Source organism: Aulonocara stuartgranti (genome assembly GCF_965226115.1).
Source record: "Aulonocara stuartgranti genome assembly, chromosome: 8".
Classification (NCBI taxonomy): Eukaryota; Metazoa; Chordata; class Actinopteri; order Cichliformes; family Cichlidae; genus Aulonocara; species Aulonocara stuartgranti.
The window spans coordinates 15,700,485-15,715,012 of NC_138959.1; the positions used below are offsets into that span (position 1 = coordinate 15,700,485).

Below are 14,528 nucleotides of genomic sequence, written 5' to 3' on the forward strand. Positions count from 1 at the left end.
CCATTAGACAATTGACAGAAAATTCTTTTTTTTTTTTACACTGGATTGTTTATTGAACCTTCCGACAATAAAAATGTATTATAATTACTAAATCTTGCATTTTTTGTGCATTTTTTTTCTACATTGATGATGTAGAGGTCTCAGAACCTCACAAGAACTAATGTATCAAATATGATACGTGTCGCATTACAAGGTTAAATTCGAAACAAACCTTTGCTTTCTATAGTTTGTATGCCGACTGTGCAGATTTGTCAGATTCTTCTTTAATGGGGATTAAATGAAGAAAATGCTTCTTGTTCTGAACTTATTCACCTTGCTCTTATATGTCACGGTTTTGGGACTCATCACTTGGACCTGTGCAGTAATAATTATTTCAATCAGGGATTTGACGGATGAGGATGAACTAATTATCATATGGAGTTCAAAGATCAAAATCATCAAAGCCTCACAAAACTTTCAAAATCATAAGAAATTTTACACAAAAAGCTCATAGTAAAAAAATGAAGTGATGTCAGAGTGTCATCATAATGTTTTCTGTCCTATTCAACACCATACACTATGTCAGTCTGGCTGTACAAACTGCAGTTTGGCTGCCAGTAAAGGCATGAAACCATAAATAAGTCATTTTAGTTTGGCAAGCTCTGGGAATTTTATTAATGAGGCACTCCTGAGATATTGTAGGGCAATGAATTTACTTAAACCGCAAAAGCCATCTGAAATATACAGACCGCTTTTATAAATATTAAAGAGTGAAGTCCCTTGCTGCCCGAGTTATTATTGCACAGGACAAAGTGATGAGTCCTAAAACCATGATCTGTCAGAGCAAGGTGAATAAGTTGGGAACAAGAAGCATTTTCTTCATTTAATAGCCATTAAAAGTGAATCAGAGCTTGTTGTTTGACACTGATATTGACAAAGAATGTACTGTCTGCATAAAAACTATATTTAGAAAGTAATCCGATTAGTAATGATGACTCACAGTCCTGTAGTTATTTGTGCACAGCTGCCATCGCTCTGTGGATCACATCAAGTGAATAAAATATTTTCTTTGTTCAATAAGATATTATGCTGTTATCTGTGTGCTTAAACTTAAATAAAAATGCATAATTGTGTTTGTTTTTTTCCTTTTGCAGTCGTCAACATCGATGAAGAGCCTTGTTTGCTTCTTCCCCTCCACACCAGAGAGAAAGTGGAGAAGCTGCTGTTTAGGGCTGTGGACGGAGAAGACTGCGACCACATGCACGACAGCGACTGGAGCAGCTTGGCGGCTCTTCTCGGATACGAGGAGGAGCGGATCGCGACCTTCCAGCAGGAAGAGCATCCGGTCTGTGCCCTCCTGTCTGACTGGGCGGGAAAGGACTGTGCCAGCATCGAAGCTCTGTGCACGGCGCTGCGCAAAATCAATCGTGAAGACGTCGCTCAGAGCCTGGTGCTCAGCCCAAGTGCCGCTAAAACAACAGCCACTTCTGTAGTGTGATTTTTGTTTATTTTTAAAGCTCAACAGTGATTTCACATGTTAACACCTGAACCTTAAAATATTCCTCTGTGGCCTCCTATTCCTCTACGCTATATTCACTTATGAAGCTACCAATCACAGTGATGATCCAGTGCTGTGAATCCAGAAAAATCATGTCAAATTAAGGGATAATACAGGGAATCAGACAAACACTGACAGATAGATATCGCTATGTGAAACCAAATCTGCATTTATCCACAAAATATACAGCAAATTTGCAAAGAAAGAAGCTTAAAAAACAAATGTCTGTAATTACTCCACTGGATATCTACCTGCCTGAAGTTAAGGTTTTTTTTAAATCTTGACTCTTATTCTTTCTCCAGTTTGGTCCTCTGCATCTTTAATATTATCTTCATCCAGCCATTGCTACCCTTTCATAAGTCTGTGTTGTACTTTCCCATCTCTGCTACCAAAGATTTTCCTCAGACACTAACTCACAAGTTATATTGTTTTAATGCCATGTTTAAGTACACTGTTTAAATTTAAGTTGACAAATGGCTTGAATCTGTTACTCCTACTGGACGAGGCCTGCATACCACTGAATGTCTGGATCTTTGCAAATGTGACAACCTGAGGAAGTGATGTTTGGATACATTTCAATGAACTTGTTCTCTTTCCAAAAAAAAAGGAAGGAAAAAAAAACTTTTACCGTCCTTTTAAATATTTGTATTAGATCTAAGAGATGGAGCAGTAGCGTTTATCTCAGTGTCAGCTTCCTCTTAATCGGCTTCTGGACTCCTTTTTTCCCCCAGCAAGTGCTAACTGCCTGGACTTTGGGGCTGACTGTGGGGCCAGGTCACTGATGGAGGCAACGTGACTCCAGCCTGTGTGCTCAGACCTGTCTACCTAACAGAAACTCAGAGAGAGACTCCATGCTGACCCAGAAAAGGGAAAGACCTAGAATTCAAAACATAAGTAACAACCATGTATACAATATGTAGATATGCAGGCAAATGCACACGCCAGATATAGACATACTTGAAATAGATACCCAAATACAGTATCTAGGTTTGCATGCATGTAGTGTACATATACACACACAAACGCATACACAGTTAGCTCATGTATGCATTTACAGTCTTGTTCATAGTACAGGACACAGAAATGATCAGATCCTGCCATATATGGTATGGAACATTGTGACAAAGGGACCATATACTGTTTGTTGTCATTAATAGTAGCCAATATTAGATATCTGTGTGCCTAATTATGTTAACAATTATATGATTTGTAATTTGCGCTGTAGATAATGAAATACTACATTAACAGTAAACAGCATGCACAAAGTAGCAACTCATTGTCAGCCAGTTATCCGGTAAATAAACTGCTGTAAATGATTAGGAAGCAAAAGAAAAATGACAGGATTTTCAATTTTTTCTCTTAATTTCTCAGGGTGTCTCATTTAACTGTGATATTACATTTATTTGATTTGTTATAGCACCCTACAACTAACAAAAACACAAAGGAGACTGTGTTTATCCAGGGCAATGATTCTCGCAACTGACAATCCTTCAAACAGACTAATAAGACAGAGAAAGAAAAAAAGAAGAGGGTGTCTAGTTTCTTCTTTGTTTGGGAACAATGACCTCCGGATAAAAGGCAAGTCAGTGGAGACACAAGTTGAAGGATGTGGGATGAATTCAGACAAGGGCAAGTGGAAAAGTTTTGGATTACTTAAATGTAAAGGGGAAACCCAGGAATCGGCAGTTGCATTAATTAGACTGTTTAATTGTATGCATTCATCTCTTCAGTGCATTATGCGCTCTCTGCATTGTGTTTTGTTCTGCCAGCTTGGTTAGGATTTATCAAAACATATTCAATTTTGTGTTTATGTTGATATTTAAAGCTTCAACTCTTTGGATTTTTTTTTCATTGGAGAATTTTTGAAGGATTAATTAGCTTGCTACATAAAATCCTCGTCCTCACCAACCTCAGTTGCTACTGAGTACAGATTGTCACTAATCGCTAGCATACTGAGCTTCATGCTGTAGTGTTACTTTAAATGAAGGTATTCTCATTACTCTGTAAGGGTTGTTGTATTTAATTCTCAAATAACAACTGTACATGGTATTATATTTCTGTTTTTGTCCTATAGATTGTAGCACTTAAATGTGTAATCATGTATTTACATTTTGCATCACAAATGCCTTTCCAGGCGGCTAATGTGATTTTTGCTTTTAGCTATACTGTATTTTTTTGTAACTTGTAAATATTATTTTTTATTGATTTCAATTGTAAATAATTTGTCTTTTTCTACATTTTATCTTAGTTAAAGCCTGGAAGTGGCCACTGTATAATACTTGTATGTGAACAGGACTATATTACAATTCTAGGGCTGTTGACAAAAGGAACAAAAGAACAGCCACGCCTCATTAAGGCAGTTAACAAATTATTCAGTTCTACTAACATAAAGAAAAAGACTAAATTCAATCTACATTTCATATAGTTCAGGATTAAACAGATTCTAATGCTCCAGTTAGACACCCAGCCAAGTAACCCTTAGGTTAAAGCATAATTAAAATAATAAGCTGCAATATCATTCAAAAGATTAGATTTTAGGGACACTAAAGAAACAATACTAAAACGAAACAATGATATAACATTTTTATCCCCTTTCTTGCTAAGAATTAGATGCCATGAGCGATACAATGGGTGTTACTATATGGAATGTAATAAATGAAGCTACAAAGACAGGAACAAGTATTGCCTCTGGGAAAACCTAAAAATAACTAGATTCATTGTTGCAGGAGGTTGTGCACCATACCGCTTCAGCTATTATCTTTAGACAGAACTAGACCAGTCAAGCCAAGCTCCTTCAATTTCTATCACACATTTAAAAACAAACTTTTCGTGTTTTCAATTCAATGGAAATAGAAAGAGAGAAATGCAAAACAAGCTAGCGGTTCCAGTTCATGCTAAGCCACTGGTTCTTAGACTGGCAGCCAAAGTATCCACCACATACAGTGAACACATTAAAATGCAACAAATACAAAGTCAAACAATGTCACATGATATACAATATAGTTGTACACATACCTACAAAAGGAAAAAAAACATCAGTGGCGGGAAAACGTCCACGTCTGCGTCTACACATTCCTATTGATGGTTTTAAATTTTACATAAGCTGCATGTTTGTTTGTTTAACTTTAGGCCTTTCTGCAAATTGAACAAAATGTAGTTGAAATACTGTCTAGAAAAATAAACATGGCTAATGGTAATCTACGGTACTTTTCTTTGTTATTGATTAAACTTGTGAGCTAAGCTAGCTGCCTGCTAAGCTAAATCAGCTGTCTGCTAGCTGTAATAAGATGAGAGTATTTTGCCTTCCTAAAACATTTAACGGATTATTTAATTAAAAACCATTCTTCCTAAATAAGTCATTAATCGATTATATGTAATTATCAGTTATATATAATCGGTTAATAATCTGTTATATTAACCACTAACCGATAGTTGTACCAATATTCATAAATACTATTACATGTGTATATGTGATATACTATTGCACTGCATAGGTTATATATCATAAAGGCACATCTTTCAAGGGGGGAACTAGGCTGATAGAGTGATTTAAGCCGCATTTGTCTTGAATGTCTTAAAAATTTGCACCAGCTCATTTGCTAATGTGAGAGTTAAAGCTCTTTGCCTAAAACCTTACAAGCTTTCCTGACCAATAACAAAATGTTTCACACAAAACTGTCAATATAAACTTTAATCTGGTAAATTAAGTCTTTTTCTTCTTGGAAACTGCAGGAACCAGAGCACTTGAATAACTGTAGGGCCTCTTCTCTGCTTTGGTTTTATGATGCTTAAGGGGATTATTTTAGTTTAATAGTTTTGCTCAATGATATCCACCACAATAGAATGACCTTCCTTGAAAGCTCTTTCTTCATTGTACCAAAAGATGGTAAACACAATAAAATGTATGTGTGTCCTTCTATCAGAAGCTACAATTGAATATGGATGCTTTTCCCTGAATAATATTTGTTGATTCTGAGGGCTAAAAGTAACCATGAAATGAGGGTTGTGCGTAAAAGGCTTTCTTTTGAGGGTAAATCCCTGGTAATGTAGCTCATAGTGACTCATAGCAGAACCAGGACTGAGCTGTACACATCTGAAAATCACTGTTCCTTGTATACAAATACATATACTGCTCTGTACTTAATGTGAATTTGCTAAAAACCTACTGCAGACAAGCAGTAAAACCAATAATAAAGCTTTTAAAGGCACTCATCTTCTGTATTGATCCAACAACACACAAACACAAATATGCACATTAGAAATTAGATGTACTCAATTAAATAAATAATTATCTGAATATATAGGACAATTATTATTTTTTGTATTTATTTAATCATATGGGTTGATAATTTCATAAATATGCTTTTAAGTGGCATAGTCTACTTTCTATTTTTCTCTGTCTTTAAATTTGCACGAGCAAACAGTATAGTACTTTAAGCTTTTGGTAATACTTTTTAGACTTTGGTGCTCATATTTATGTATCTTAACGATTTTAGAATGGTTAGATCTTGGAAAAGCAATGTATTGTTTTGCATTTTGTCCGAAGGAGAAGGCCTGTGCATTTTTTCTCCAGTGCCACGTCCTTCTGATATGTAACTCAAGCCAAATGAGACAGACTGATTGCTGGAGGCTTTAACAGTTTCAGCACAGTGAGCAATAAGTGCTCAGAGGGGACTAAAAAGGGGGCAAACAAAGTCTACACTAGTTCCTTCATCAAACTGACAGCATGAATTATGAGGGTTGTGTGTGGTCAGTGCAGAAATGGTAACGTGGTACTATCATAATAGAAACCGTCAGCCTGTCAACACAACTGGACTTACTGGTGAGTGATACAACAGAATAATGGTGCATTAAACGACACATGCTAGCACACTGGTTCTCACTGACTTTATGCCACTATGGACTTAACTCAGTGGTAGTGTTACAAGTGTGAAAATATTGTGATAGATTAGTGTAGCTTATGGTTAAAATGAATTGTTTTTGTTGGAATTCATGCACTGTATGTGTTGGAAAACATCTATTAGATTTCTATAGACTATAACAGAACAGAACAGAACAGGCGTGATAGCTATCTGATATAATAAATAGAACAAAATGAAAAATGCAGCTAAATCTACAGTGACATGTTACTATATACACAATGATACATGGGCATATGCATCATTTCTGCACTGTATGAAAAGCTGTTTGAACACCTGGTTATGTGTAGAGATGCACAGATGTTGCAACGCCACAGGATTTTTTGAGGTAGAATTGTGAGTTGTTAAGAATAATCCTATACATCGTATATGTGACGAATTAAATCAGTTCTGAAAGTATTTGGACAACGATACAGTTGATAGTTTTGCCTCTATACACCATCACAGTGGATTTCAAATCAAACAATCAATATGCAATTGAGGCACAGACTTTCAGCTTTAACTCATTTTCAGACACACAAAAGTAAGTGAACAATAGACTGATAAGCAGTTTCATGAGATGAGGCCATTGTTGTTTCATGACAAATTAATCTGATAAAAAGATCTGGACTCGATTGCAAGTGTTGAACTTGACTGCTTTCCACTAGAACTCTCACTATAGGGTCTGAAGAAATATCAGTGAAATTGAAGGAGGCCATCAATAGGCTGAAAGCCCCAAATAAACCTATGATAGAGATTAAAACTTTAATCAGAGTTAGGTCAACTTTACGAATGGACAAATCAACACCGTGGTACATTCTTAAAAAGAATGATTGCCCTGACCAACTCAGCTGGACTAATTGGTCTGGAGGACAGATGAAGCCAAGATTAACTTATATCAGAATATTTGAAAGGGAAAAGTATGGAAAAGTAAATAAACACCTTGTGATCTGACGAATATCACATCATCTGTCAAACATGCTGAGACCAATGTTATGCTATGGGCATTAGGAGCCAGGCCATTGATTGAATGTTGATTGATTATTGATGTTAAATGATTATTTCTTCAGTGGAAAGAATCTTGTGTTAATTTAGCAAAATGATACAAAACTGATCAGGCGGCACTTCTTAGACCAAAGCGTGTTGTGAAATCATTACAAACATGAATGCAGAGAGAGTCATAGAAAAGCAGCAGTGATGTATCTAATATAACATATAATAAATAACAAAGAATTTAAATGTAAGAAAAACTGCACTACTTATATTCTATGTATATTACATACATCAGAAAAGACAAACCTGCTCCCTGATATTTCCTATCCAATCAACATTGAATGTAATAGTCTTTAATCTTTGTATTTGTTCCTTCAAGTTTAATCTGTTTCTTCTTATTCAGATCACAAGGGGCATGGGCAGGTTCTGAGACATCACCCAGTATCAGTTTCTAAGTGAACCGTGGTTCAAATGGAAAACACATTGCCGTCTAACTGCTGCTAACCTCCAGTGAGTCGTTAGCAAGGAATGCTCCATGTGTGAAGAGAACCATGTGTACAAATGTGACATGTGGTGGTGAAAGGGGATAAGCATGTTGTGTTTAATATCATCAAGTACACAATCAGATGCTGAGAAAAAAATAGAAGGAAAAAGATCAAGAAGAGAAATGCCTTCCCAAACTAAGGTTGATCAGTGATATTTAGTAATGTCTGTGTCATATGTTTCTGAGCATTTAATAAACAAAAATCTATATTATGCCTGGGTAAAAAAAATCTAAATGACAAAGCTGTTTTCTATACCTTCTTCGGGGATATGTTAAAAAGATTAATCAAAAATACATGCTTATAACTGACTTACAAGAATTAGCAAACACAGAGTACTAATAATTCAATTATAAGGGAACAGTAAGAAAGTAATGATTTCCACGCTATATATCTCCTTGCTGTACTGGTAACTGGGCTAATTTATAGCATGTTAATGACAGCTATATGGCTGCTCTCAGAATAACATGCTTATTTACTCTACAAATCACTTCTGGAAAAAATTGAGAATGTGGAAACAGGACTCCCTTAGGATAGGCCGGAAATGTGAGCCTCTGAAACCTTTGCAATGAAAATAAATAAAAGCATGACAAATAGTAATAGCTGAAGAACCATATGCCACATCTCAGTGGCAGTAAGATGGAAAATAGAGAAGAGAAAAAAAGATAAATTATAGTCATTTAATTTACTTTAAAACTTTATTTTCTTTTCATCGAGTTTCAGATGACGTGGCTCAAAGAGTTGGCAGTTCGTCTTATAATCGGAAGGTTGCCGGTTCGAGCCCCGGCTCGGACAGTCTCGGTCGTTGTGACCTTGGGCAAGACACTTCACCTGCCGCCTACTGCTGATGGGCAGAAGGGCCGATGGCGCGATATGGCAGCCTCGCTTCTGTCAGTCTGCCCCCGGGCAGCTGTGGCTACAACTGTAGCTTGTCTCCACCAGTGAGTGAATGAATAGTGGAATTGTAAAGCGCTTTGAGGGCCCTGAAAAGCACTTTATAAATGCAATCCATTATTAATTTTTTCTTTTAAGTAGAAAGAAAACCTTACCATTGGTCACTCGGGAAAAATATGTGTTTTCCAACCACTTGATGGAAACCTTCTGATTGGTCTGGTTGCAAGAAAATCACCAGTGGTTGTGCATAATTTGGATGAAAGACACTTATTGTCTACAAACACTTGGCAATTACTCTCCAAGCAACAGTAAAAATACAAACTACATGCAACCTCCAGGAACCACCCACCAACCAGTCGGGGAGTACATATTTTTCCTCCAAACCAGTTCTTGCATCACATATACAAACATATGGCAAACAACTCTTGAGCAATATGCGCATGCAATGCCTCTATTAGACCAGAAGTCTTTTTACAACCACAGGTACTGACCCCCAGCTTCACTTTCCCAACCCAATGGCGACATCCATCTTTTATCCTGTCTATGGGTGAAACGACCTCAGTAGGAAATAAAAAAGGTGGCAAAACAGACAAAAACAGGAATAAAATCAATTATGCCCAAGAATGCAATGTTTAAAATAAGGAAAGGAGTACAAATTGAGCGAAAGAGGAAGAAACAGGAAAAGAAAAATCCACACAAGAAATAGGCTGGGAAGTATACACTTGAAATAAAATGTTAATGATTAATACCATAAACTAAAACTATGACTTGCTATTAAAAAAAGTTTATAGAAGTCGACGATTAATACTTTCTGTTGAAACAGTTTCACTCATTAAAAAATATGGTTGGTAAAATAAAAAGACATATTTACACAGTGAATGCTTAACCTTTTCATAAAACACTGTGAGCAATATTTAACTACCAGCTGCTTCTGGGACTTGCTCAGCATGAATATGGCTGTTCACTGTGCTGCCTCTCAGTTTGTATTATGTCTGAGTGTTAATACAGTAACTACACCATAAGGCCTGGAAAATTCACAATCAGTTTCATTGGTTTTACACAGATATACTGGACTGCCGAAAATACTTGACCCCAATCTTGTAACCTCTATGCTTCGTGTGCCTCTTACATCTTCGTGCAGTGCTCTCTGGAAAACCCCCCCAAAAAAGCAGCTACTGAGGTGAGGCCAAGGGTCAAAAGCATTTTCATCTTTATGACAGAGTGAAGAGCATCTCACTGAGGAACTGTGAAGACACGAGTGATGATAAACGGCTGACTGTAGCGGCTCCGCAGATTTCTCCAGATGAGTGCACACGTGTTCTCTTTGGTCACAGTCGACTGTAACAGGAGATCAAACACAAGGTGCAGCTTTGAAAGTAACAAAACGCTTGTACTGGGTGGAACAGCAGAAGGGAGGTGACTGATCTACTCTGAGGTCAAAGGTTAATGTCTTGACATGGAAATCGAAGTGGAGTGGGGTTTTGTCTTTCTTTTTTTAGATACGAATAGGCGTAAACTTGGGTCTGTTTGAGCTCGTGTAGTGTTTTGTAAATATTACATGAAAGGATGGACAAGATGGGTTTCAGATGCAATACTCGTAACAGCTCAAATGATTTTGAATCGTTTTATTTCCTCTGATCTTACCAAAACATTTAGTTTTTTACGAGGAAGATAAACCAAAGTGCACCGCAACAAAATTTATTATTAAACTGGCAGGTTAAAGGGGAAATGAAACGCTACACATATAAAGGCTAAATTACATCACAGAGCCCTGCTCTCAAAAACTGAAACAGATGTAAGTGTCTGTGAAGCTGGATTTAAGAAATAAGTCCTTAAAGTTTAAGTTATAAAAGCATCTTTAGTGGCATCTTTTGTCAGAACGTGACGTCATGTGATTGGTTGGTTGGTTATAATAATGGATTGCATGTATATAGCACTTATTCAAGAAACCTCAAAGCGCTTTACAATTAATAATGGATTGGATTTAAATAGCGCTTTTCAAGGCATGCCACTATTCATTCACTCTCACATTCACACACTGATGGAGGCAAGCTACAGTTGTAGCCACAGCTGCCCTGGGGCAGACTGACAGAGGCGAGGCTGCCATATCGCGCCATCGGCCCCTCTGGCCAACACCAGTAGGCAAGTAGGGTAAAGTGTCTTGCCCAAGGACACAATGACCGAGACTGTCCGAGCCGGGGCTCGAACCGGCAACCTTCCGATTATAAGACGAACTGCGAACTCTTTGAGCCACAATCACAATATAGCCGTCACTTTGTGATACATATATGCAGATCTGGCAATTTATGATGATTTGACAAGACAGCGGCTCCGAGGAAGGGATGACATGTTTTGGAGACCTTTTTTTCCTCACATCATCTCACTGACTGGATTACTTGATATTAGAAGCGAGGACAAGTGAAGACCAAATATAAGTGAATTAGAGTGTAACATGGGGAGGGTTTTTTTTTCTTTTGGCGGGGGGTCCCTGTGGACATGCTGATGGATGTTATGATTTCCAATCGTGTTCAGTAAGATATATATATTATATATCTTATATATATATATTTATATTTTTGGTGTGGTGTAACCTGTGATCTTGTAAGCTGTTTGCTTGTTGGGAAAAGAGAAAATATTTTATTACATAAAATAGCTCTGATTGCATTAAGCAAACATCTGCTTTGCAAGTGATTGCCATCCCATACACCCAGCCTGGTGAGGAAACGCTGGTTTGGTGCAATCCAGCTTGTTGGCCTGGTGACTCAAGCAGGCTCTCCTTCACAGTCCTCATTAAGTGCTAAAAGTTGGATTTTCCTGTTTGAGTGCAGCTAGCCAAACAGCGAATTACTGCTAAAGAGACAGAGAGTGAAAGTGGAAAGTATATTCTCGATGTCTTAACTAAAACTCAATTTTGAAGCCGGGGGCAGCACAAAAGTGGTCCCCTTAAACAAATTTTTCAGTTTTAGTGTTGTTATTTCCCTCTGAGTTATTGATTCTGTCACTAGCTAGCTAACATAAACTAATGTAAGTCTGTTAGCGGCAACCAAACATCCAACCACATGACGTCACGTTCCATACTGACAGAAGACGGTGCTAAACATGTTTTTCAAGCTTAAACTTTAAGCACTTATTTCTTAAGTCCAGCTTCACAGACAGTTACAGCTATGTCTGTTTTTGAGAGCAGGGCTAAATGATGCAAATTAGCCTTTATGTGTGTAGCATTTCACATCCCCTTTAACTCTACCTAATGTTTTACTTAACTACTTAAATCTAATCTAACTGTAAGTCCGTCCTGTGTGAGACAGCATTTCTTAGGGATCTCACTCAGTCTTCTACTGTGTTTACACTTGACTGTTCAGAGGGGACCATGTAACCCACTGCTTTTACAAGCTGTCTATCTATAAAAATGAAGTGCTGTGGTTTCCCACTCTGTTCTATTATTCTGCTCTTCTTCCTCCTCTCCCACCTGCCCTGTGTTTGCTGGAACAGAGAGTCAGGCCCTGCCAGCAACGCACACAATTAAGTGAGGAGTGATGAAATTATGCCTCAGTTGCAAGCAAATGGAAGGATGAGGGGATGGAGAGGCAAAGTGGGAAGGAGGGAGAGTCCATTCTGTTTTCCTCTGGGAACAAGGGAAATTCTATTAGGCCCATAATAGAGCCATTTTTCACCTCCTTCCACATCAGTCTATTATACAATTCCTCCTCCAGTCCTTTCCTTTCTGTCTTTCCTCTCTATAAACAATACAGCATCTCCTTTCTTTAGAGTTCCCTGGAAACCCCTTCTCTTTTCTCTGAACTCTACTCCTGTCAGTTTGCTCATCAATCTCAGTGAAAAGTCCATCTCTGAATATTAATATTTGTTGTGTTTGGAAATCCATTAAAAAGGCATCAAGTACAATCAGCTCCTGTTAACTTTTTCTGAGGTCAAACAGAACTTTGTTGACTGAGAGGCTGTAAAATGTCTGCGGCCTTGAAGCAGGTGATAAATCTTAAAAGCGGGAACACGCGTTAACTTTAATTGTCCACAGTCATTCCACGTTCATTTAATCATAAAGCCCAGCTGAAAGTGACAAAATAACGAGCACTAACACAATCCAAAGTCTTTCAGAAACTCTTAACTGGGGAGGTATTCCTTGAAGCGGCTTTGTGGCGAATTGAAAGGGGTTTATTTGTTTGTCACGTAAATTCGTGGAAAACATAGTTAAAACATTACGGGTTTAATCCCATTTTGTGTAAGGCCACATATGCTCAACGTTTTTATTTGTGCCACACTGAGCTGTGCCATTAGAAACTGGTTTGAAAGAGGAAATCTGTCTATTGGTCGCTGTAACAAAAAACCATCAGCCACAGGCAGAGCGCATTATTCAGAGAGCTGACTAGCCTAATCAGACATTCATGTGAATATTTTGTCCGTTTCCTCCCTTTGGTTCATTTGTTAATGCTTTCTGACAAGTGAGTCACTGAACCAACAGAGCCTTCATGTCACAACGGAAAAACGATCTGCAGCGCAGTAACAATTGCAACGTGGCACCTGAGCTCTGGACCTACAGGTGCAGGTGCCCTGGTTTATTGATGGCAATACTGTACACTATCTGCACATTTCAATGATGAATGACTTTAATACTTTCAACTACTAAATGTAAAATTCCACAGATTTTTAACACTGTTTAAAAGTAATCATATTATGAAGATACCGTGAGTGCTGTAGAACAGAAACCAGTCTGAACATGTGGAAGCTTTCCAAATATTTTTCAAGTGCCTTTTTATAGATTGTTTAGATAGATTTTGTTTGATAACGCACAGTGTTTTCTTTATGTTGAACAATATTGCTGAAATTGTTACCTGCCATTATTGCTCTTAAGGATTCTGAGTACATCAACCATTTTAGGGATTTTACTGCAGCTTTGTGCCATCATTCCTTACATGCACGTGTGTCACAGGTTACACACAATGGACGTTTTTTGCATAAGGGCAGATCTGACCAGTAAAGATTTCAGTAGTTTTCAAGTTTTTGCTGTTTAGCTTTCTCTCACCCCAACCGGTCGCAGCAGATGGCCGCCCCTCCCTGAGCCTGGTTCTGCCGGAGGTTTCTTCCTGTTAAAAGGGAGTTTTTCCTTCCCACTGTCGCCAAAGTGCTTGCTCATAGGGGGTCATATGATTGTTGGGTTTTTCTCTGTACCTATGAAGCGCCTTGAGGCGACTTTTGTTGTGATTTGGCGCTATATAAATAAAATTGAATTGAATTGAATAGCTGTCACTAGAGAAGATAACTTGAGAAGGAAAGATAGCATAGCTCTCTATAAGACGTCTTGTATCAACTGTGTGTCATACACTTGTGAGGGTTTAAGCACATTTAAAGGTTGATATTTCAGCAGTATTTATGGCATAAAGAGAACGTCCTGATTCCAGCTGTAAAAACTCCAGATTTTCCTTTTTTGTTGGTCCTTAAATTCTTGTTCTGTCAAACAAAGAAGAAGACTTGATCAGGATTTTATTCAGGCTGTTACAGTTTTGTAATGCAGAAACACAACAAACATAAAACAACTGGTCATGGCTTCAGTTGGCACAGTTTGAGAGAGGTTCACAGTTAGCCTTGCAGCCACCAAAGATAGCTTGGGACACATTTGGGACACTATCACAATATTAGGACGATCATCTTATA

The 14,528-nt window shown here is 37.8% G+C and overlaps 1 protein-coding gene across 1 annotated transcript in view; it reads left to right on the forward strand.

The window, feature by feature from the left end:
• Positions 1 to 5,745, forward strand: part of ngfrb (nerve growth factor receptor b) — a 36,712-nt gene extending 30,967 nt beyond the window's left edge. Inside the window, exon 6 of the mRNA XM_082543940.1 lies at positions 1,134 to 5,745. Coding sequence (XP_082400066.1) covers positions 1,134 to 1,477 — 344 coding nt within the window. The 3' untranslated portion in view covers positions 1,478 to 5,745. The remainder of the gene's footprint in view (positions 1 to 1,133) is intronic.
• The last annotated feature ends 8,783 nt before the right edge of the window (positions 5,746 to 14,528 follow it).